The sequence below is a fragment of the Brienomyrus brachyistius genome, chromosome 23 (assembly GCF_023856365.1).
Source record: "Brienomyrus brachyistius isolate T26 chromosome 23, BBRACH_0.4, whole genome shotgun sequence".
Taxonomy (NCBI): domain Eukaryota; kingdom Metazoa; phylum Chordata; class Actinopteri; order Osteoglossiformes; family Mormyridae; genus Brienomyrus; species Brienomyrus brachyistius.
In genome coordinates this window covers 14,621,300-14,646,549 of record NC_064555.1, presented here as the reverse complement: position 1 = coordinate 14,646,549, position 25,250 = coordinate 14,621,300, and the positions used below count along the sequence as shown (strand labels likewise).

General features: G+C 47.1%; 2 protein-coding genes across 4 annotated transcripts; one reads left to right on the top strand and one right to left on the bottom strand.

The window, feature by feature from the left end:
• Nucleotides 1-8,550: 8,550 nt before the first annotated feature.
• On the top strand, nt 8,551-13,331 carry sync (syncoilin, intermediate filament protein). 3 transcript variants are annotated; one of them, XM_048993802.1, is made up of 5 exons: nt 8,551-8,784; nt 9,517-10,291; nt 11,047-11,457; nt 12,859-13,021; nt 13,151-13,331. In XM_048993802.1, coding segments are annotated over exons 2-5 (1,344 nt in total). In that variant the 5' UTR covers nt 8,551-8,784; nt 9,517-9,523; the 3' UTR covers nt 13,153-13,331. The 3 variants fall into 3 exon arrangements, with proteins under 3 accessions (XP_048849759.1, XP_048849758.1, XP_048849757.1); XM_048993801.1 differs by having other exon boundaries at nt 13,146-13,331; XM_048993800.1 differs by having other exon boundaries at nt 8,552-8,784; nt 12,859-12,983.
• A 462-nt stretch (nt 13,332-13,793) lies between these two features.
• rbbp4 (retinoblastoma binding protein 4) lies at nt 13,794-21,041 on the bottom strand. Its single transcript, XM_048993803.1, has 12 exons — nt 20,909-21,041; nt 20,023-20,170; nt 19,412-19,557; nt 19,144-19,317; nt 18,760-18,875; nt 16,449-16,609; nt 15,998-16,124; nt 15,649-15,726; nt 15,387-15,463; nt 14,966-15,023; nt 14,768-14,878; nt 13,794-14,633 (listed from the first exon to the last, which is right to left on the bottom strand). The coding sequence occupies exons 1-12, from the start codon at nt 20,922-20,924 to the stop codon at nt 14,571-14,573; spliced, it is 1,275 nt and encodes a 424-aa protein (XP_048849760.1). The 5' UTR covers nt 20,925-21,041; the 3' UTR covers nt 13,794-14,570.
• Nucleotides 21,042-25,250: the final 4,209 nt, after the last annotated feature.

The window sequence follows — 25,250 nt, the reverse complement described above, 5'->3', positions numbered from 1 at the left end:
CCATTCTAGTTCATCTCAAAGGTGTTCAGTGGGGTTGAAATCAGAGTTCTGTGCAGGCCAGTCAAGTTTTTCCACACCAAACTCACCCAACCATGTCATTACAGTCCTTGCTTTTTGCACTGGGGCACAGTCATGCTGGAACAGAAAAGGACTTCCTCAAACTGTACCCACAAAGTTGGGAGCATAGAATTGTCCAAAATGTGGTACACCTTTGTCAATGGATCTTAATGAAACACCTGAATGCAATGCTTAAGAGGTGTATCCCAATACTTTTGTCCATATAGTCTACATCTAAACAGAAGGTGTGGCTGAGTTTGCCCTCTTTTCGTTTTGAAAAGAAATGCAGCTTCGTATCAGATATATTATGCTTAAATTTGATCATCAGATCTCAATCACATCAGTGTCAATTCAATTCAATTCAATTCGATTCGATTGAACAGTTTGTTTTTATGAAATGTCCTTGCTTGTCTCATAAGGACTGATTTCATAAAAATTACAGGCAACTCCTGAAATTAGGTTTCAGCCCTGAAACAATCATGGCTGCAGGCACAAGGCCTGGGCCTGCCCCTCCCCCTGCCCCTCCCCCTGCCCCGCCCCCTCTGTCATCGCGCTGCACCCTGTGCTTCTGCCTGCAGGCATCCCCTGTGATTTAACCTCAGCGGGACGTCTTTACTGCCCTATGAGCTGCCGCCTGAGGCGTTACCCTCCCACTCCACTCTGCCATCTCAGACCTTCCCCTGAACTCGCCTGACTAATTAAACAGCAAAATGTTTCTCTGCTTGGGGGAGCTGTAGGCGGCAGGATCTTCAGCTCGAGCTCCTCGCTACACCCCCTCCCCGCAAACTAGCTGTTTATTTCCATCGCCAATTATCCTCTTCAGCCTCAAGATGAAGAGTACACATAAGAATAGAACTCAACTGGATCTCCAGTTTGAGCTGCGCTACTGAATCCACGTCTACCTCTTCCTAGGATCCCGGCCCCGTGAGTCGGGCTTCCACTGATTTACTTACTGATTTATTTTATCTCATATCTTAGCAGAATCGCTAACTATGTTAGCAACATATATAGTTGAAATGAGTCCAGGTATGTAAGTCGTTAACGAGAGCTGTATGGAAACGCACCCTGGCCGGCTAACACCGCAGCAGGGGTGACTGTGTGAGAAGGACACCCCCACTTGGGGCCCCCACACCGAGATTCCCCAAACACTCCCCTACCCCTAACTAGCTGGCACAGCATGGCTGACGAGGAGTTCACTATTCTGTCTCCTAGCCACACCAGATTCTTGTAATTCTCCATATGCAGAAATACAAGCCCCCCCCCCACCCCCACACCCATTGTTATATTCTCTCATGCATTTGTTCTGTAGCACAGAAATTCTAGATATAAAAAAATGTTTTTATCTAAAGCAACACGTATTTGATAGGGCTGGCCAATCCCGAAGCAGTTTGGGTCATGGCAACCTATGACGCTTAACCTCTCAACTGCATCATCTACATCCTCCTCAAAGTCATTCTCTTAAAGGAGATTATGTCTCCGGTCAAATTATATGCTCTCCGGAATTTTCCTCAGTAACTGAGACTGGATGTACGCAGGGGCATTTCTGGGATTTTTTTTATGGGGTGGCAGAGGGAAATCAGAAAATGGTGCCAGAAATACATTGTTGGAAATTACCTTAGAAGACTGAAATAACTTTTCCAGTGCCCGGCATTGTTGGGTTGCCAGGGAGTGATTGACGGCTCTCTGGTCAAATGATACTGGGCACTGTAAGATGGAGAATATTCTACACCAATGCTGTTAGGGGGACACCAGTGGGGGCAGTCATATTTCAGGAGGGGCGGGTACTACCACGAGCCCTCCTTCTAGACCCGCCCCTGTTTGCATGCTCTAGCGTTTATTGGAATTCCTAATTCTTTCATTTACTTTTTGTAGTAAAACAGCACCACGCCTTCCCTGGTGCCAGGTGTGCGGAAATGCAAAAGTCTCATTTAATAGTTTTTCTTTTCTGGAAGCACAAAAACTGAAATTTTGTTTTTGTGTTAAATGCATATATATCCATATCGCATTAAAAATCATCTCAAACTTCCCTACCCTCTGCCACTCTTTGTAAATCTTGGGTCAAATATTTAAGATAAAATGGCTCTGAGCCCTGGTTAGGGCCTTGTTCAGGAACCCAATAGTGGAACTACCCTGTTTACCGTGGGATATGGGAAAGTGCTGAGCCAAACAGCAGCCCCAAAGATATCAGCGACAGGATGCGGACATTTCCTCTTCTGTGTGAGTGGACACTCTTCATCCTCGGCTCACAGTTTAAGCACATGTGGGCATTTTCCTTTCATTTCCCAGAACTTCAGCGCAGCTCAACTGACGAGTTCCTGCAAGCCTTCAGTCCTGCTGCTGGATTCCTGCAATGGAACAGCCCAGGGGTGGCGATCGAAGGGGATGCTGTAGAGACTGGAGGTCCAATTTTTTCTGTAGAGAACCCCCCTCCCTCAAATCGTCCCACCCCCAAAAATGTGCTGAAATGTTTAGAGGGCTATGGCCAGGGATGGACATAACTGGTACGCAGGTATGTATTCACCTTTAAAATCGATACATGCGACAATCGATTATTTGTTAAAGCACAAATACATACTTATTTTATGTGCATTAGTGCTGCTATGACAAGACAATCGATTGTGGTAATAGTGCTAATGTACACAAAATAAGTACAAATTTACACTATTACCACAATCGATTGTCGCACGTATCGCTTTAAAGTGAATGCATACTTGCGTACCACAGATGTCCATCCCTGGATATGGCTAACCTTGAGACGCCATTGGCCACTTTGCAACAATTAATTAACTTTGAACTTGCTACAAACTGTACCTTGAATAACTCAAAATAATTATCCTCTGGTTTTTCTGTAGGTGGCTGTAAATACAAATCTTTCTCGGTATGCTTAACCTTGTATTTCCTAGTTCAAAATTTAAGCGTTTTCAGCAGCAGTAGGCAAATAAAAATATCATGACTATAAGCAGCAACATAAAACGTCTTTCAGGGTGATTGGCCTCCCCTCCCCTCCCCTCCCACCATGACAGATACACAGATCCAGAACATCTGAGGTCCAGTCTGGATTAAAGTGTTACCATAATTGTTATTTTCTTGCTCTGCAGGGGACTGCTGATGGCAACTCTAACCAGTCTTGCATGACTGTTGCCTCTCCTATGGACATTTGCACAGTACTGCCCTCCTCATCCCAAAAAAGCAGCCTGTTGAAACTATTCCTTTCAAAGCTTTGAGAGCTACCTTTCTGGGCCGTTTGATCCTCCCCCGCCCCGACGCGAGCATTGACCTCACGGCGAGTGACTCTGAAAGAGGGAGCAACCGTGGCTGCCCTTCAGCACACAGAAAAATGACTAAAAACGGCCAAACCGGTAATTCAACAGTCAGACCAGACACTTGATTACCAGGAGAAGCAGCATAAAACCTAATGATAGAGAGAGAAAGAGGCAGAGAGAAAGAGAGGAGAGAGCAAGAGAAAGAGAGGTGAGAGTGCAAGAGAGAGAGAGTGTGAGAGTGCAAGAGAGAGAGTGAGAGAGTACAAGAGAGAAAGAGAGAGAGAGAGAGGGGGGGGAGATACAGAGAGACAGAGGAGAGAGAGAAAGAGAGAGGGAGAGAGAGAGGGGGGAGACTATTTTGGAAGCGGAAGTGGGAGGTCTTTCGGCATGTGGGTTTGGCTTCAGGTCCCTGTGGCCGCATCTGGAAGAGCTGAGTAAGAGTAAAGCTCGACGTCATCGCCCTGTGCTCTCCCCACCTCCCTGTGACGAATGTCTGTTATTTCGAGGAAAGGCACCACGTGAATGTTAATCAAAGGCACTTGATGTTCTAGGGTACGACCGGGCAAGATTAACGGGCAACAGAAACTCGGCTGGTCTGACCAGCTGCTGTGTACATCTGGAACAAGGGACAAGTACAAATAACCAGTCTGTTTGGCACGACAGGGAAATCAAAACAGGGGAAACGTTACAACAGGAGAAAAAGCCCAACAATGCTTCATCTTTGGCCCTGTAAAATCTTCACGAAGCTTCGAGACCTGCTGCCCCCAAACATTAAGGAACTCCCCAACAAGAAACCCAAGAATATACACACAGGTTCTGCAGTAATATATGTCACCTGCGTTTAAACCTATAAGCAAAATGCTAGGGACTAGATGTAGGTTCATGAGAATAACAGGCGGAAAATTGTTTCAGCGTAACCAGTTTATCTGTGGCACGAGTGCTCAATAGCGCCATCTACAGTGAACATGCAGAAAGTCAAACTGGGTGTCATAGAACGGTTCTGTCTCCTGGCAGAACAGCACAAGAACACATGGATAGGGAGGCCGGAATGATCCGGGAGCCGGTGACACTCACCCGGCTCCCCAGATTTACACAGACAGCCCTGAGAGGCATAAACACGTTTCAAAGCAACCCCACTCGAGAGCTTCTGAGCAAATGTTTGGATTTTACAAATGCCCAGACCCCCCCCCGCTTTGTGGAGAGAGAGTGTGCTTCCATGAGGTAAGGAGTCACTGCATGATGCTGTTTGGCTGAGAGGATGACCACCCAATCCATGTCAGAGGGGACAATATGAGCTCGGACCAAGGTAGTAAACTACCATTTCAACCATTTCAATTAAAAGGACCCAGATTTCACTTAAGTACTGAGGTCTTGCTGTGTGGTGATTGGTCAGTCTCTGAGTTCTTGCTGTGTGCTGATTGGTCAGTCTCCTGTAATCATGCACGTGTCACTAAAACTAATTAATGTGAAACAACTGGATGAGTCTTTCAACCAAGGAAACAAACCAGTCAGAGCACAAGAAGAAATGAACTATTTAGCTTGTCAGTTATGAAGTATCTTAGAGCGCCACCCCCCCCAACATGGATTAGGTGGCCACCCTAGGCACCCCTGTACCAGGTACGGATTATGGGTTGTGTGGGTCCCTGGGCAAAACGATTGCGAGGCCCCCCCCCCACCAGCACCACCACCAGCACCACCACCACCACAACCACCACAATTCAAGGGCCCTTGGCAGCCAAACACCCTCCCTATAGGGTCAGGGGCCCTTGTAGGCAGAGGATCAAAGAATGTAGGCCCTCTAAAATAGACAAACAAAAATACATTGTTGATAAGCCTTGCAAATTGTTTTGGGCTAGGGGCCCCACGGGCCCTCTGCACCCCAAGGGCCCCTGAGCAGCGGCCCCGCTGGCCCGGTCCGTAATCCGTCCCTGCCCTGTACACGATGCCACCCCAGTGCAATGCTGCTGGCATTAATGCAGCACCATGAGCCGAGGCCTGATTATTATGGAAGTTTCCTTTCCCGGGTTGGAGAAAGAGGTAGGTGAGCGAGTGAGCCTCACTCACACCTCCCAGATTACTCAAGCATCCCCGGCAGAGATAAGAAATGCAAACGAGCTGTGTGAACATGCCCTTGTGTCCAAGTTACCATGGAAAAAAGGGGGGGCAGTACCCAAGGGCTTGTGAAAGGGGCTGGAGGGGGGTGGGGAGAGGGAGGGGCAGGGTTACTAGCAGGCAAAAATGTGTGGAAACAAGGTTCCCTACTGGCACCTTGGACCTGCTAATTATGAGGCACAAGCAGGGCTGTCAATCCCAATACTAAAGCCCTCTAACGAGCCAAACTGCCTCGTTATCATATTTGCCTCCTGATGTTAGTAGTTTACTCCGTCAGCCCAGTTTCGGGAAAGAAATGGGTTTAAATAGGGCAGCAAAAACAGAGCTAGACTGTGGTCAGTTACTTTGTACTCCTAATGACCGGAAAACCCAGCGGAGCACAGGTGGAAATTCGTCTGCACTGCAAGATGACTGTGCTTAGTCTGATGTTCATTCTCCCACTAAATAATCGTTTTTTTTGTTTTGTTTTGTTTGCTTTGGACAAAGGTAGCATCCAGGATAGTGTCCATGCTCTGAGTCCATGGTAATCCACTCCGAACTAATGCAAGAGGAATGCAGTATGGGACACACCTTGTCCAAGGCAGGGTCACGGGAGGAATTTTCCTTATTGGTTATGCCTTGATGGACTCAAATGAGGCCGCATTATCAAACTATTCGACTGGAAAGGGGCAGAGAGCGGCTGAATATAGGGCCGTCCAATAGGAAATTCCTCAGAGCCGCGATGATTCATTGAGAAGATTAAAAAGCTTCAGTGTGAGGTTCTGAGGACACACCCTCAGCGGGTTGGTTAGCATGACCGGCTACCTGCTTCACTGCCCCGTTGACTCAGTGTTGCCGTGATGGTTAACTCATGAGTTCCTCAGCAAGGAACCCAGCAATTTTGAGTGGGGCGGGTGGCCTTCAGCCACTGCCCTGGAGTGAGGCACCCACGCATGGGTCACTCCAGGCTTAAAGAGACAAGGTGGTCCCGCCAGTCCGCTCCCAGGACGGATTATAGGGTTGGGGTACGATGATGAAGACATGAAGCATCATACAAACAAAGCACAGAGATCACAAGAAGGCATCCAAGCCTTCTACAGGCACTCTTTAATCTCCAGGTGGGCACCACCCAGCTACACCCACCTCCAACCTCCTACCAACACTCATTTTTTTGCATAATGGACAGCATGCATTATGCACCATCTCGGTCTTGAGTTACTGGCTGCCTCTTTCACTGTAGGGAGGCAGAACATGCCTCTCGCGATCCGTGTCCTTTTACAAGAACACGCTGGCGTCCGAGCGCAGGCCATACTCCGTCTCTGAGAAGGCAGGCAATGTTGCCCTGTCATCCATTTCCCAGCTCAGATGTATGCCATGTCCCCGCCCTGGATTGTCACTCTGGGGCGAGGGGCTCGATTAACGGGCCAGTGGAATGTTTGTTCGGGGGAACTGGCATGCCTGAATTGCCGCAGCATCTGCCTGTACGTGCCCCGCATGTTTCACATGACTGGCGTGTTCCATGCTGCCATAAATAAGCACCAGCCCCCACCCTTTGTTATTAGATAGATGAATGGATGTGTGTGTGCATGCACTAATATTAAGGATGGGACTGATTAATTATATTACACTGTATTAATCATGTAATTGCACAATTCTTGTCATGCCATGAATACAGTGCCAACACATGCATGTGACCAGACAAAATCAGACTCACTGAGTTCTCTAGTTACATTTTCGGGATAAAGGTCTCCACTGAAAGTGTGTACATCAGGGGTGGCTGGGGGTTGCAAATTTTGATTGATTGAAGATGATAATACATTTCCCAGGATTTTAATAGTGAATTCTTTCAAAGAAATGACAACAAAACTATAGCAATGAATTGCTTTAAAGTTTCTTCTTTTATAATTTAATTTCAGAAATAGAGGAGACACTACCTCTTCTTCTATGGACCAGCCACCTCTGCTGTACGTGGTGTGCAAACAATCGTTCTGGACCCAAGTGCAGTGTCATAGCCTTTGTGACACATTGACTTTTTAAAATCTCCCTACATCCCATCTACATGTATATTATTAAATTACACTTCATGAAGGCCAGGTAGACGTTTTATGTGAATTTTTATTGCTACCGATGCTTATGAAACTACATGAGTAAGCAGTACACAGAGTCTCTAGAGGTGGACATTTCAGGTCCAGAAAGTAAAAATTCGGATCAAGATTTTGTATCAACCCGCTTAGTATAAAGAGTGACAGTCACAGAGAACTCACCTGGTTGGTTGAAACTGGATTTTTACTTTCTGGACGTCCATCCTGGTGCTCTCTCCTGAGAGACACTGCCTGCAAAACTACTGCAGATCCTGAAGGCCTCGATAAAAATGGATTGCAGTGCCATCTTGTGGCATCGTTAGGCATTACATAAATAATACACTCGAGGCTTTATGAGTCACTTCAGCATTGTCTCATACAACAACCATCCACAATCCTCCCAGTTCCTCCCTTACACTTTCATGTATGCACACCATATTTAATAAGGTGTTAGTGCTTTCAAACAAGGTAAAACTTACTAGCTAGTTAAACCAATGTTAATGTTGCTGGGTAACGTGCTGTTTGGGAAAACATTGTGTCTGTTCCTCTCTAAACAAGACTCTTTCCCTTTATTTCACATTTACAAGTTTCCTGTGTGTCTCCTTTAACATGCAGACTACAAAATGGCCTTGCTGCTCCCTCTCTGGAAGTGCAGATCTTCGGGGGGAGCAGGCATTTTGCTCTTCAGGGATGCAGTATTGTATTTCAGGACTGAAAGTATGTTAGGTTCTATTAAAGAGCAGTGACTTAGTCACTAGAGGACTAAGTGTTGTGATATTCGATTATGGAGAATGAACAATGTTCCAGAGCGGCAGAAGGTTTTTAAGTTCACTTTTAACTTAAGATATTTTATTTCAGTAATACTTGCTATGCGTTTTGGCCTGTGGAGACACTGTTCCTTTTTCTGTGCCCCCCCCTTAGCTTCCTCCTGGGTGTGACCACAGTTTGACCCTTGTGCCATGTCCAAACATGGGTCTGTCTTGTCCTTTAAGGCATGGATGATGTCACCAGACGATGGAAGGTCCCTCCCCTCTGAGATCCTACTTGGATCTGTGCGATTTGCCATCTGATCCCCTCGCAGTTGGCTGGGAAGGGGGTTGGATGAGATACTGGCTTGTGTTCCTCCCAGGGATGTATTAATAAACCAAAACAGATCCTCTGTTATCCTGGAGACGAGAAGCAATCCATTAGGGGCTATGAGAGAAGAGGAGGACGACTCTCTTCATGTGCGCTATGTGCTCAGACGTTGCTGGACCAGGAAAATAAGAACTACATCAGTTAGCTGCACTTAGGTAAGTTCACTAGCGGTAGAGCAGGACTCCATTGCCATGGAAATGGTGGGTTTGGTTTATGTTTGGAAATATATCTGTCATGATTTGGCTCTTGTTGAGTTCTGCCTATTATGTTATTTTGACTACAATGGTTCCTTAACGTGCTGTTTCAGACTCATGATTACAGTGTGCTGGCTTGTGATGCTGCTAAGGAAAGTCGTTTTCCGGTCGCTCCAGTTTTTAAAGTTCGCAAAGAGAGTATTTGATCTCTGGAAAGACTGTAAGGAGTGATAAGCTAATGAAGGCAGGAATAGATAGGGTATAGCTGAAGGGTATGAAAAGCCTGCTGTGAAATAACCTGGAGCAGCTTCGGAGAAGGAGGTGGCGAGGTTCTCATACAAGAAACCAGGGAATTATCATGCTCTGCAGTCACTCACTTGCTGGGGCTTTTCGAGCAGGCTTGAACGAAGGCCAAGACTGACTCTACCCAGGCTGGATTCTTCTAAAATAAATAGTCTAAGAATAAACGCCATTTGGGATTCGGTCCACTGAAACCCAACGTCTGCGGTTTGACATAACATGAGGTGACATTCCACTGCTGCATGAATAAACAGATCGTGGATCAGTCTTGAGTGTCTTGGTAACTCTGATTGCATCACTCGTGCAGTTCTCCTAATGGGCCCAAAAACATCTTTAAGGAATGGTGTGAGTGACTTTGTTTGACTTAAGGAGCTGCTTAATTTTTTTTTCCAGACTGACAATGGACAGCAAAGAGGCCCCAAGCCAGCTGAAACCTACTTGGGGGATTTTACAGGAGGCCGGTGTTGGGTCTGAAGGGAATCGCATACAGGAGGCAGATTTACAGTTTAGGGACCAGATGGAGGAATCTTGGACTGATACAAAGACGTACACTGAGGGTATCAAACTGCAGTTCGGAGATAGCTTGGACCGTGCAGAGGTCCAGCTAGAAGGAGCTGCAGAAGATCCCAGAGGGTCCCTGGACGACCTGAGCGTCCAGTTTGAAGAATGCCTACATGAGCTGGGTACACTGCTTCTGGGGCAGAGTGGAGGCATGGACAGCCAAATCGAGGGGTGCCTGGGGGACATTAGCATCCAGCTGGAGGAGTGCACACGAGAATTGGTGGCACAGCTTGAGGACTCGACGGAACGGGATAGTTGCAGGGGCAACTCCACGACACGGCCAAGCGATGAGGCAGCCCTGGGGGAATTGGGTCTCCGGTTCGAGGCATGCATCGCACAAGTGGGTGCCCTGGAGCGGCACCGAGACCAGCTGGTGGCCGAGCTGCTGGCGCTGGAGGAGCCAATGGCACGGGAGGCCCAGGAGCTGAGGGTGGAGCTGGCAAAGGTGTGGCGGCAGCTCACCCAATCAGAGTTGGAAAGGCGGAGCCTGCGAGGAGAAGTGCTGGGTGTCCGCAAGCGCCTCTTTGCCGTTGTGAGGGAATGCACCCAGAGTCGGATCTTCCTGGACACGTTGCAGCGTGATGTCAAAGAGTCAGTCATTACGCAGGTGCTAAAACATCCCATAATCCTAGACTGCCCTGTCCTGGTTGTGCAGGGTTGCATCCTGTGTTAGTTCCACACTTCTATTTGAACACATAACACAAAAGAATGGACAGATTAGTTCAGTCAGGGGGGAGTCTGTGGCTCGGTGGGCTGAACCTCTGTGCCTGTGATCAGAAGATTGCTGGTTCAGATTTGGCCTGGGCAGGTCTGTGGATCCTTGAGCAAAGCCCTTAACCCCCAACTCCCAGGGCGCTGCGTCGGGTGGCTGCCCTTCACCTACAGAGAGCAAGTTGGCGGAGGCGTAAAGAGAATTTCCCCACAGGGATCAATAAAATATCAATAAAGTAAAGTATAAAGCTAATTCAGTCATCAGGGTTGCAGAAGTTAGTAGTCAGAATTAAGCAATACTGATATTTGTTTAAGAGATTAAATGCTTAAGCACATTTAGGAAAATCTTAGACCTAATCGAGTCCTTAAACAAGAGAATTATGAAATGATGTCTGTTTAATTTCTCCATCCATCTTCCAGCTTCTTAACCTAGTCGATGGTGTGTTAGTTACCACTGTCATGCGTACAGTTTTATTGCATTAACTTGTCAGGTGCCTTTATAAAGGGAAAACCTCATTCGTTTTGTGGTTCATACAGCTGGATAATTTACTGAAGCAGTATATACACCATCTTCTCAGGGCCCAGCATGACTCGACTTAGTAAACGCTCTTAAATAAGCTGTCTCAGTTGGCATTGTGAATGCTCTTTAAGGAGAAACTCCAAGCTGAACTTCTGCATCTCACTGAGGAGGCGGCCGGACTGCAGCTGGACCAGCAGAACCGCCTCAACGACCTGCAGAGCCGGCTGAGCGGCGTGGAGCCGCCCCCCGAGGCCGGCGAGCTGTCTCAGTGTCGCGAGGCATCTCGCGCCATCCAGCAGCAGCTGCAGAGCGGGGTGCAGGCCCTGGAGGAGCTCTACGAGCCCAGGCTCCAGGCCCTGCTGGCACGGAGGCAAGCGAGCGCTGAGGCCACCAGGAGGTGCCGAGAGGAGTCCCGGGAGCTACGGGCACAGCTGAGTCCCCTCAGAGAGGAGGCGCAGAGGCTGGCCCTTCAGAAAGCCTACCTGGAGGAGCGACTGGCGCTGATGCAGCAGGAGCGGGAGGAGAACCTGGGCCAGTACCGGGTACAGAACACGGGGTCTGTGGGGCAGGAGAACCTGGGCCAGTACCGGGTACAGAACACGGGGTCTGTGGGGCAGGAGGAGAACCTGGGCCAGTACCGGGTACAGAACACGGTGTCTGTGGGGCAGGAGGAGAACCTGGGCCAGTACCGGGTACAGAACACGGGGTCTGTGGGGCAGGAGGAGAACCTGGGCCAGTACCGGGTACAGAGCACGGGGTCTGTGGGGCAGGAGGAGAACCTGGGCCAGTACCGGGTACAAAACACGGGGTCTGTGGGGCAGGAGGAGAACCTGGGCCAGTACCGGGTACAGAGCACGGGGTCTGTGGGGCAGGAGGAGAACCTGGGCCAGTACCGGGTACAGAGCACGGGGTCTGTGGGGCAGGAGGAGAACCTGGGCCAGTACCGGGTACAGAACACGGGGTCTGTGGGGCAGGAGGAGAACCTGGGCCAGTACCGGGTACAAAACACGGGGTCTGTGGGGCAGGAGGAGAACCTGGGCCAGTACCGGGTACAGAACACGGGGTCTGTGGGGCAGGAGGAGAACCTGGGCCAGTACCGGGTACAGAGCACGGGGTCTGTGGGGCAGGAGGAGAACCTGGGCCAGTACCGGGTACAAAACACGGGGTCTGTGGGGCAGGAGGAGAACCTGGGCCAGTACCGGGTACAGAGCACGGGGTCTGTGGGGCAGGAGGAGAACCTGGGCCAGTACTGGGTACAGAAGACAGGGTCTGCCAAGGCAGGAGAATTTGGGCCAGTACCGGGTAAAGAACACGGGGTCTGTGGGGCAGGAGGAGAACCTGGGCCAGTACCGGGTACAGAACACGGGGTCTGTGGGGCAGGAGGAGAACCTGGGCCAGTACCGGGTAAAGAACACGGGGTCTGTGGGGCAGGAGGAGAACCTGGGCCAGTACTGGGTACAGAACACGGGGTCTGCCGGGGCAGGAGAATCTGGGCCAGTACTGGGTACAGAACACGGGGTCTGCCGGGGCAGGAGAATCTGGGCCAGTACCGGGTACAGAACACGGGGTCTGCTGGGGCAGGAGGAGATGGAATCGTCCTCCAGAGGCTCTAAGGGCATAACCTCTCTATTCAAAAACATGCAATTCGGGCTTTTATTTAAAATATATGATCAGTTTGCATACATTTTTTGCAGGTAAATATACTAGTTGATGTCCCAAGAGTTACCCAGGTACAAGAACCGACTGACCCTGTTCAGCAGCACATGAAGAATCAAATTAATGTTGCAAATACATACATAAAACACTGAAATGATTAATAACTTGAGTTTCCTGACTTTATTCCCATTAAAGCCAAAGACACAGAACAAAACATGAAGTTCCTTCAAACACAATAAAATGTTTCCTGTTCACAGAAGTTAATGGATTTTCATTTTTTCCACTAGGAGGTGCTGGATGCTCTAGAGGAGAACCGGCGACACCTGAAAACAGAGATCGAAATTCAGCAAAAGAAAAATCAGGATACAGAGAATGTGAAGAGAGGCCTTGAGGAAGAGCTGGGAACCTACAGGCACGCACCCCTTCAGAAGGCGCTCCCACAGGGGCCATGTAAACCCACACCGCAGCATCATCTCACTGTCCCACACGTTATGTTAAGGCGCAATGCTATGTTATGTTAGCCAATGCTAAACTTCTTCAGTTTGTAAGGTGCATACATCTCTCTCTTTGCAAGTACAGGAATGAAGTCCAAAGAACAGCAGGTCCTGCCATGAAGGAAGAAACATGACTTCTGGAACAACTTACACACCCAGAAACAAACGTCGAGTGCAATTGTTTTGATTCTTACCCCTTGTGTACCTTTTATAATTGTGTACCATCTTCGCTCAATGGCATCACTTTCTAAATCAGCTAAAGGTTTTATTAGTGCTCTTTTTCAATCGAATGAATCTAATCCAAAACTTTCCCATCACAAAAAAACTTTTCCATCTCTTATGTTGAATGTAATGCATGTTATCGCCCGCAACGAAATGGTGTGTAATGGACCACGAAAGCAGCTCAGAACTTAAATCCAAAGCAACAACTTTTAAACACATTGCCAGTTTCATTCGAGAAGTTCAAAAACTGTCGACATTCCAAGCGAGGTCAGATATTTATGTAATATTACATCGCACTCATGAACATTTTATCTCTATAGCGATAGTCGTATCACAACAGATGTGCAAGGCGGAGTCCTCAGACAGTTCCAGGAAAGGGGCTACAGGACATTACTGGCAAGATCACACCTCAATGCCTCAATGTACTGAAAAGTGTAGCAGAGCAGAGAAAAGCAGCACTTGCTTTAGTTAGCAATACTTGACATAAAAAGGAGGAGACAGTGATATAGATAGAAAACACATTTACTCAGAATCATATTTTATACAATTAATTTGACAAAATGCGAATGACAGGGAAGTACTGTATACAGGCATTATTACAATAACAAGACGGTGGCTGGGGGGGGGGGGTCAACCAAAAAAGAAAAGAAAAAAAAACAGAAAAAAAAAAAAACACTAACTGCCCAACAGTCAGCAAATTAAAAACCAAGGCAGATACACATATTTAGTTTTAAACTCTGGGAAAGTCAGGCAACATATAAGGTCACTGTTAGCTGTGCTGAAGTGTTTCGGACAGAAATGCACACTATATGTGACTTGGCAAAAGCTAACCTTTATTTTAGACATTTCCGCAGAGTCCCAACAGAAGGAAAAAAAATACCTGTTTATCCCGCACTCATATGCCCAGAAGACATATCCACTGCATTTAGAAACACTGGGATTAACACACAAATAAACGAATATTTCACAAATAAACTAAGATTTCGAAATGACAAGAAAATGGTGAACATTAAAGCAGATGAAAGCAGGGGCGGGAAATTATAACAGACCACAAATAAACAGGCCAAATGAGCTCGCCTTCTGTTGAAACATTTCCGTTCTGAGAGTGGAAGCTTCCAGCCAATAAAATGATGGATCTACAAGGGAGAACAGCCTTTCATCCAATCAGAGGGACACACAAGAGGGACTGGCTGGCACTGGGTGCCACTGAAGTCAAAATATGGAAAAATAAAGGGGACACTCAAGTCCCGCTCTCATAGGGGGTGGGGGGGGGGGGGGGTTCCTTAACCCTGAACTTCAGCATCTGCCGCCCCTTCTGGGTCCTCATCATTGTAGATGTTCTCTGCCTGAAAATACGAAGGAGAGCCTGGTCAGTCGGTCACATATCCAAGCTGGGAGCCAGGCAGACTGGCTAATCAGCTGGCTGCAGAAAACCCTGACCTCACCCCTCAGGATCACCGCTAACAATGAATCTGCTCACCATCTGCCAAACTTGCATGATGTTGTCCTCCGAGACAGAACAGATTACCCAGGGTTCATTGGGATTCCATGAGAAGTCTGAGATCTTTGCGGTGTGACCGCCATGGATGAACTGCAGTGAAAATTAGACAAACAATTACAAAAACTGGGGCAACAATTATCCTACTATTGCAAAAGTAAAAGGGGAATTAACATTCACCAGCAGCTCAGGTGGCCCGTCCTCGGCATCCTCGGGTGACTGCTCCTCTCCAATTTTACTATTGACAGAGAACATCACATACATTTGTTAGATTAGGACTCAGTCCATCTCCTACGGTGCTGAAAGTCCACTGTCTAAGAGAAACTGTCCCTGAGCACCTGCAGCTCTCCGCTGCCATCCGCATAAGGGTTACAATTAGGGAATTTCAAAAACAGACCTCCAGGCCAAAAAAAATTAAAAAAAAGGTTAATGAACTGGGTGGTAGACAGCCACCCGTAAACCACAGCACTGGTAATAATCGGTTTGAGGGCTTTTAGAAGACACAGGGACTCATGCGCCAAAGGCTTGTCGTCGCCTCGGGGGAGGGTGGGAAGCCTCAGCGCTGTAACAGGGGGCCACAGAACCGCAGCCTGCAACACACCTGAGGTCCCAAACGTTCAGCCGCCTGTCGGTTCCACTGGATGCCAGAATAGTCTCGTTATGAGGGGACCACTGCACCTGTGGATGCATTGGCAAGCATCAGAGACGGAACGTTCCAGGTTCTGAGTTCAAGAAACCGGCAAAGCAAACGCTTTGGTCCTGTAAGCTGTAGGCAAACTATGAACTTTCAAAGGAGGATGAAAAAAATGTACACAAGTTTAAAAGTCAGCTAGGCCCTGATGAGAGAGCGGCCCAACACGTACCTGGAAGATCTCGTCCTTGTGAGACTCGAAAGAGTGCAGTTTGAGCTTCAAATTCCGGAGATCCCAAAGTGCCACGGTCTAAGAAAAGCAAAAGGCTCAAACTCCAGAAGCAATATAAAAATGGGGGGGGGGGGGGGAGAATATCCCCATTGAAAATCACAGAGTTTCACAAACACACCAGAATCTATGAATAATAACTGCTGGTGCCAAGCCAATAACTCATAACAGAAAGGAATTCAGTAATTCATAAGCCATAAATCCCCCTAACATTTAGGAATGGCCAAAGCAGAGAAGGTGAGTCCCAGTGATTCCCACCCACCAATCCTCAAAACAAGTCATTAACCCAAACCTTGTCAGCAGAGCCGGTGGCTAGGATGAACTCGCTGTAGGGATTGAAAGACAGGCAGTTGACCTCGGCGGTGTGGGCATCGACCGCGTGGCTTGGCTTGGAGGTGTTATTGGACCGGGTGTCCCAGCTGGACATAAACCACACACACGAAAAATGTTTACCACAAAAATCTCAATAACAAAACACCCAAATGCACTTGATGAAGAGCCTAAGCCTCGTGTCCTTCTCAACGTCCCTCCTAACCTTTGCAAACTATACTGAGAAATGGTCCTGCAGTGAGTTCTACGACAAATGCACATTTGTAAAAGCAGCAAACGGAAAAGCGAAGGAACTAAACCAGATATCAAAAGGGGAACAGTCTACAGATCCCCAAAAAAGAAAAAAAAAATTTCAGCGGAATACTGAACATCTGGCTAAGAGAGAAAAGAAGGCTGCTGGCAGGCAGACGTACATCATCAGCTTCTGGTCGTCAGCCACGGACCCGAAGAGCGACTCATGCAGCAGGTGCCAGGAAACATCCTCCACCACGGCTGTATGCCCAGTAAAGATGGTCTTGGCGTCCACCACCTTCCCCTCCTTCGGGACTGTGCTGATATCCCACAGGCAGATCGTCTGCAAGAAGCCGACCGCCATGCACATTTATCTTCACCGCGCATTTCTAAGGCAACTCCTCTAACACCCGACAGCTTAAGAAAAAGCATGTGTAATAAAAGTAAGCTAGCCTTAAAGTTAATGACATTTCCACTACAAACTGACTACTGCATAATTGCATGTTACAACAGACAGACAAACAATGTATGATTCATTGCACTAATGCTTATACAGGAAACTAGGGCTGCACGATATTGGGAAGAAAAAAAAAAAAATCACAACGCGAAGATTTATTCTTTCTGCGATATATTATTGCGATATTAGGAGATTGAGCTGATTTTGCCCAAATATAATGGTAATGATAACTTCAGTACTAAACAGGGCATGAGCATTAAACTAAGGAAGCTTATCGCATATGGGAGTTAACGAGTGACAAAATAGATCAAACTGAACATTTTAATGTCCAATTAAAATTTTTTTTCTTATAGCCACAGTGAACATAAGATACTGTCATGCCCTGATCGTGCCGATCCTGGTGTGCCACCCCCCTCATCTACCCCATGAAGAACCCCTGTGTTACCAGCTGTTTCCAGTAATGTACATTGTTGTTAATTACAAAAGTCCGTGTTAAGAGTATATGTGACCCATCACCATTAAATGAGTCTTATGAGTGCAGTTCTACCAGTGTGACTTAAGACTCATTTCGTTGCAACGGGTCACATATTTCTCCAGTGCGGCCATTAACGTCGCTGTGTGTTACTTGAGTGCGTGATCCCTTAGTAAATCCCTCAATTACCCGACTCCCTTCACCTGCTTCGTGCCTGCGCCATGCATGACAAATGCAACTTAAACATAAATACACATTGCAATAAATAAAACTTGCTTAAATATCACCAACATAGGACCATTGTTTTCTCACACAAATTAACTTTTTACATTAATAATGTAAAATAAAGAAAATGTTTGTAATTGGTGGTTCGTTCTGTGATCGACATGTTTCTTAGCTGTGTGTGAAAAGCTGCATGTCAGCTCCGTATTCAAAAACCTTTAAATTTACCTAAATTATATTAGACAGACTTTTGTGGATTGTTTAACTATAAGAAAAGTGTGACATTAGTTAGTTTAGCAAAACAACAAATGAATTGTCTATGCCGCTTAATTTAATTTGCGTTACTTGACATTGCACATGCTGCAATGTGACTACTGCACGTGCATACATTGTGATGACGATGCTGAAACGATACACATCGTGCAGCCCTACAAGGAACACACAGTCCAAAACACTAACCTAGCGTATTATTTCAGCGAATAGAAGCTTGGTGGCGTGCAGGAACTTTTAACAGTCGACATGCAATATCAGATGGTACGTTCCCAAATGGCTAAAGGGGAATGCCCCCAGTGTGCCCCTGAGTGAACAAGGGAGGGGCTCGCCTTTCACTTCTTTAACCAGTCAGTGATCGTATGACATCACTGCATTAAGTCAAACCTATGTTTCCTGTTAAGCAGCACATGTTAAGGCATACAGATGTCTAAAGCCTATTATTATTGTTATTAAAACAATCATTTTTGGCCACTACACAAATAAAAGTACAGGTAGATAGGAATTCATCTGTTTGCCGACTCCATTTCCTATTCATAGCGTGGAGGTCATGGTGCAGGTTCAACCGTCATGCAGCACCCCTGAAACTGGGGGTTAGGGGCCTTGCTCAAGGGCCCACAGCCATGTGACTGTTCTGCCAAGGCTGGTGCTCCAACTGGAACCTTCTGATCACAGGCACAGAGACTTGCCCGCTGAGCGTTTTGTTAATGGACATGTCACAGATAAACAGCTAAATCGTAAAAATATGCTCAGCTGCAAAGGCTGTTTGGAGAATGCAAGGGTGTGTCTATTTCATGATAATATTAATAATGATAACAGGGCTTGAGCCAGCAACCCTGTGACCACAAGCACACCGTCTTAGCCTACTGAGCTACATGCCACCCCATGCTAGATGACTAGAAGCCTTGACTTTGAAAATGAGGGGGGGGAGGGGAAGCAGAGACCAGTGTGGTGATGTCATACGATGAAGACTGTGATTGGTTAAAGTAGTAAAACACAAGCCCCTTCCCTCATTCACCTAGGGACACATCAAACTCAGCAAAACCAGGAATTTCAAAGGAAGTGGTCTCACGTGATCATCAGAGGCACTCAGCAGGCAGCCGCTGAGATTCGGGTTCCAGGACAGGCCGTACCCCTCTTTCTGGTGGCCCCGCAGACGAAGGTCAGGGGTGCACTCCCCGGAGGGGTCTGCAGGACACAGGGACACGCATGTCAAACAAGGACAGGGAGTGTAAACTGCACTTTCTGCTGCATGCAGGACAATCGACAAGCGTGCACAACAATCAAGCTAGACATTGCAATGGTGCTTCAAGCCAGACAGATCTTACTGCAAAGTTCACAGCATGCCATTAAATTGAGGAAACAAATGCTAGTATCTGTAGGCTTTTCAACACACGCAAAACAAGCAGGCAGGCCCTGGGCTCTGCCCCCTTTTGAGAGATACGGGCCATACTACCTGGCTTTGACGGGTGCTTGGTGTAGTCAAAGACCAGCACGTCGCTGGTGGGCGTCTTGGTGGCGATGATGCAGGGGTTCTGTGGCATGTAGCGAGCACGGTTCACCTCTCCCTCATGGTTTATCTTGATCTCAATCTCAATCTTCCCACTCACAGACCCAAAGCCTCCAAACTCTGCTCAGATGAGATGCATTGAGATATTGCAGGAGACAATAATACACAGTAGGTGTCTGTATTTCTGGGACGCGACATGGCAGACAGGTCTCACCTCCTTTCTCACTGTCGTAGTGGGAGGCATCAAACTGGGCGTCATCATTCGGCAGCTGCACGCTGGCGATGACCAGGTGGTTCTGCTCATCCGAGGTGTGTGTGCCAAGCACAAGCCGGTGGACACTGTAGTCCTTTCCCTCAGGCCTGCAGAGTGCCAAAGGCAGGCATCAGATTAAAAAGTCCATGGTAAATTCCCTGCGGCCATTTTAATTTACCCAACATGCAACACTAACTGAACTACCATAATTCAAATATGACCCAATCAAACTTATGAAATGTCACTCAATCACTTGCAATTCCTTAGTGTTTTGCTTTTTTTGACACATTCATAAGCATACGATAATAGATGTCCATCATGAGCATTGCCAGGGCTGTTTACCAGGGGCTTTAGCCACTCTGACATGTTTTTTAGCCTCCCCCCCCAAAGAAAAAAAAAATACACACAAATGTTACCTGGGATTAACATGTTGGCAATGTAAGAGCGAATGTAATATATGAAATAAGTGACTACATGTAAAACAGTTTGAATATCTCTGATTTAATATGTAAAGCCAACAAAGTAACAACGCTTTCAATAAGGATAATCAGTAGGAAATCAAGAAAACATGCCTGGTAACATCTGGTAGCCATTGCGCCGTCAGACTAGGCCATTCCAGAGCATGGGTCATCACCAGGTCGTACAAAAAAGGAGTGTTCTTCTTCCAGATCTTGTACTCTTCGTTTATCACCCTTTCCTCCACGGCATCATCGAACGCTGCTGTACACGCAAAGCAAACAAACATTTACACGTGATGATCGGTGCCATTTACCCAGACAGTCAACATTTGGCGCTCAATCGAGTGTCGAACTGCAGAAAAGTCTAACCCTCCAAAATGCAAAGTTCATTCAACAATGAAATAAAGTGAACAAGAGTAGCTAATACCTAATGGGAGCAGCTGTTAATAACCCTCATATACAAAAGCTCAGCATGATTAGCCTAACGTATAAGCTGAATGGTGGTTTAAATGGCTCTATCGGTCATGCACCTTACACAATTGTCAGAACACCCAGATAACTACATTATGTGATTAATCGTGCCTAATTCACCATTTTAACTTCAAGCTAAGATTTACACCGGCATAGAGAGGAAGAGAAGAGACTGGCGCAAAGCTAGCATCCACACTCCACCGTGCTTTTCGAACCATCATTAACGCGCAATTCAGATTTAGCTAAACGCGTGCAGGCAACACGTCGAAACGCCCAGATAATCCCCACGAGAGAGAAGCAAAGTCACTTTACAATAATTTAACTAAACACTAGTTAAATCGGCTAGTCGAGGTAGCTATGCTAATTACCGGTTTGGCGGGACTCAGCTACAGCCACCGTAGGGCCTCCATAACACGAAAACACCGGCACACACATTACGGACTAGCTAGCGGCTATGCTATGTTGGCTTCTATTGTGGATGAAATACGAGGTCTAATATTTTCGGTAAATGAAAATACGCGGGGATTACCTTCTTTATCAGCCATGATGATACACTTGATATCAAACCCCAAATTTACAAATATAAAACTAAAAATCTGAGGCAGCTCTTTGTCCGCCTGGACGAAACAGCTTCGCGCCAATCCCAACAGGCACCGTCACGGCCCCGGAAAGTCAGTTGACCAATCAGCGATGAGAAACGCCGGACAAGGAGCAAACCATTCGGCTTTGGACTGAACCATTGCGACAAATAGCAACCTACAAAAAATCAGCGATGCGCGATTTGAAGAGATCGATGTATGAAAACCAGTGGCCTGTACTAAGAAGCGGGGTTACTGGCTTATCGGGGTAACTTGTCGGGTTTAAGGTACCACAGTTTAAATGGATTTTATATTCGTTCATTTACATTTTGCCCATACTATCTTAAATCCAATAGTTATCCCGGTAAGCCAGTAACCCCGCTTTGTAGTACAGGCCCCAGGAAGACTGCAGTCGAACATATCACCTTTCGATTTTATTAATTTGATTGTATCTGAAATCATATTAAATATTTGTCTGGTCTTGAATCTGATAAGTTGATCGATCTCTCAGAGTTGGGGTTTCCGGTTTTCAATGGCCCTCATAAATAATATAATATAGTATTACAATATTTGAAGTTAGCGTTTCTGCATGGTTAATAGTGTGTTGTTTTGTGCCCTTTGACCCGCATTCCCCATCCGGGGTATGTCTCTGCTTTATGGGGTCTCGCTCTCCCTGAAAGTTTCTTTTAATTAACCTACATTGTTGCACTTTACTTGAATTATGTATTTAATTTCAGAATAGTTATGTTACACTGTGAGTCCATTTAAATTGCATCCATCCATCTTCCAACCACTGATCCATTTCAGGGTGGCAGGGGTCCTAGGACCTATCCCGGATGATACTCCCCAACCCAATGGTGAAAGAAAAGTGAGCCATTATACAGAGGGTGTTTTGTGATAATATTCAATAAAAATGTCATTTAAATGATTATTTAAATTACAATTAAAATTGTTATTAAAATGATGAATTTTTAAATATGTCATTTAAACAAAAAATTTAAATGATCATATCCATCCATCCATCCATTTTCCAAACTGCTTATCCTATTGAGTCGCGGGGGGTCCAGAGCCTATCCCGGAAGCAATGGGCACGAGGCAGGGAACAACCCAGGATGGGGGGCCAGCCCATCGCAGGGCTAAATTATCATATTTGAATTGTAATTTAAATGATTGTTTAAACTGCAACTTAATTTCAATTGCTGCTGATATCATTTATGTACCATAGTCACCCACCAGTCTTTCTCCTAAACAGACCTAATCTCTCATTAGTTACATTGCAAACTACGTTGCAACAGATCCTGCCCATAAACTTAAGGGTTTGAATTGAAGGCAAATGGACTTTTTTTCAGTTTCTTTAAAAAGTTTCACCTTTCATCCGAAAGGCTTTTTTAGTTCTGAAAGTCTAATGTTCCAGGCACTTCCCCACTAAAGGATGTGTCACCATGAAAGTGGTCGTAGACCCCCCCTGTTTGTCCAGCGGGTCGTTAGGTGTGATACCTTAGGTCCACCTGTGCCAAAGCGTGATCCATTTACAGATGGCTGCCCTTCACGTTTTAATCGCCTAGGAAGGCATTTCAAGACTGCAACACAGGATCTGCAACTGAGGAAGGTTCTGTAATTCGGTCCCCGGACGGAACATACAAAGCATGGTCATAAATGAGAATTCAGTCGACTAGATTTAAATAATCAACAAAAAATGGCAAAAGTCTTCTATTTTGTTTGGATACTTATGGTTGTCATTGTTGGGATTAGGGTTTTTCCCATAGGAATGAATGGATGGTCCCCACAAAGATATGAATATAAACGTGTGCATGTGTATGCATCAGGGTTGGCATCCATCCAATCCTGCCCTTTGCGTCTCCTCCCCGTTTGGCCAGCAGATTGCTGTGCTTCCTGTTGCTTGCCTTTTAGCCTCAGTGTGTCTCTCCCTAGTGTGTTTTGCTAGTTTCCTAAACAGCTGCTTAGCTCAGCCAGTTGAGTGGGTGGCTCACACTGTTAACCCTGTGGTTATGGGTTCAAAGCTGACCAGATGCCACGATTATCTGTTATTTCATTATTGTTTTTGTTCTGTCACCCCAATGTTTATTACTTCTTATTTAAATAACAATCCGGGGGTGGCATGGTGGTGCAGTGGTTAGCACTGTTCCCTCACACCCGGGTTCGAGTCTCTGCCTGGGTCACATATGTGCGGAGTTTGCATGTTCTCCCCATGTCGTCATGGGGTTTCCTCCGGCTACTCTGGTTTCCCCCCACAGTCTAAAGACCTGCTGAGGCTAATTGGAGTTGCTAAATTGCCCATAGCTGTGTGCGTGTGTGAGTGACTGATGTGTGAGTGTGCCCTGTGATGGGCTGGCCCCCCATCCTGGGTTGTTCCCTGCCTCGTGCCCATTGCTTCCGGGATAGGCTCCGGACCCCCCGTGACCCAGTAGGATAAGCGGTTTGGAAAATGAATGGATGGATGAAGAGCAATCCTTTACGTCTGGATTCGAGATTATTTTGATAGGTGAGAGACAAATGGCTGGAGGGGCAAAGTCCTAAACAGGCTAAAGATTCCCGCCCATATGACGTTACATGGATGATGTTATCACACTCCTCCAAACAGCAGAATGCACAGCAAGACTTCTAAAAAGGCTGGAGGAATTGCTAGCATGGGCCTGAATGAAAATCAAGCCCACAAAGTCTCACAGCCTCTCAATCTGAAAGGGACTTAGGAATGACATCTGTTTCACCATGGATGGCGAAAGGGTTCCCCTGGTAGTGGAAGGACCAGTGCAAAGCCTTAGAAGGCTATATAAGGCTGATCTTTCCGACAAGCATATGGTCTCAGCCGTTACAACCCAACTCATGGACGTCCTTCACAAGATCAATCAGTGCTCCCTGCCCGGAAAACTCAAGGTTTGGTGTTACCGGTTCACCTTGTACCAACGCATAATGTGGCCACAGAAGCTGTGTGAGATCACCATGACAGTCTTGAAACTGGAAGCAAAGGCCAACAATTACATCAGGAAATGGCTTGGCCTCCCCCACTGCCTCTCCAATGCAGCACTCTTTGACTGAAATGGGAGCTGTAGCATATTTTTTCCAATCAGCCTGAGCTACAAGATAAAGAATGTGAGACTCCTATTCGAGTTAAGAGACTCGCCAGACCCGTCTATCCGAAATGCAGACGTATAAGTTCGCACCAGACGAACGTGGAATGTAGCACAAGCAGTTGAAACGGCCACAGAGAGGCTGAAACACCAGGATATCGTGGTCTTTACGCAGCCTGGCAGAGCTGGATTAGGAAGGGGAGCACCAGCGCTAAGATGGTCTAAAGCCAATAAGGAGGAGAGGAAAGATCTAATTTCCGAGGTGACTAAAATGGATGAGGAGCACTGCAAAGTTACAGCAGTGAGCCAACAACAGCAAGGCAAATGGTCCACCTGGGAAGCTGTGACCAGCAGGACCACTACCTGGGTGGGTATGTGGAGTACACCCCAGGCAAGGCTGAGCTTCCTCGTCAGGAACACTTATGACACTTCCCAGCCCCCGTAATCTTTACGCCTGGTATGGCTCAGAAGAACCCTGCTACCTCTGCAGCTCCCCAAACCCAGGCCTCAAGTACATCCTTTGCAGCTACAAGGCAGCACTGGCACAGGGCAGATATAGATGGCGGCACGACAAAGTCCTGTGCAAGCTGGCTGAGCTGCTGGAGACACGGAGGCTGGAGGTAAACTGTGCCAGCATCCCGTCACCCCAGGGACGGATCCAGTTCGTTAGGCAAGGGGGAGTAGCACAGCGGAGCACCAACGCAGGGTTCACCCTCTTGTCCCCGGGGGGAAAGTAGCAGCTGATCTAGGTCACAAGCTGAAATTTCCGGCCGAGGTCAGCAGTTCACCCCTTCGCTCTGACATAGTGCTCTGGTCAACACTTGCCAAGGTAGTCATTCTGGTGGAGCTGACCGTCCCATGGGAGGAGGAGATGGAGGCTGCCTATGAGAGGAAGAAAGAGGCATGCAGACCTGGCTGCTGCATGCTCCAGAAAATCTTTGGTCTCACAGACCACAGGAAGAGGAGAGCAAGCAAGATCTAGCTCACAAGGCAGAGTTAGGGAGCTTCTGGCTCGGAAGGAAGGACAAGGCGTGGGGGGAGAGGGATCTTAGGGCAGGCTGCAGGGAGCGTTAGGGAGACGCCCCTTTTGGCTGCTCCACCACCCTGAGATGTTCTGGGATCAAAGGAGCGAAACATCTGTGAAGGGTGGCTCCCGGCTGACGACCCTGCGGCCAGCCAAGCGGCTCCATCAGAGGTGCGTCAG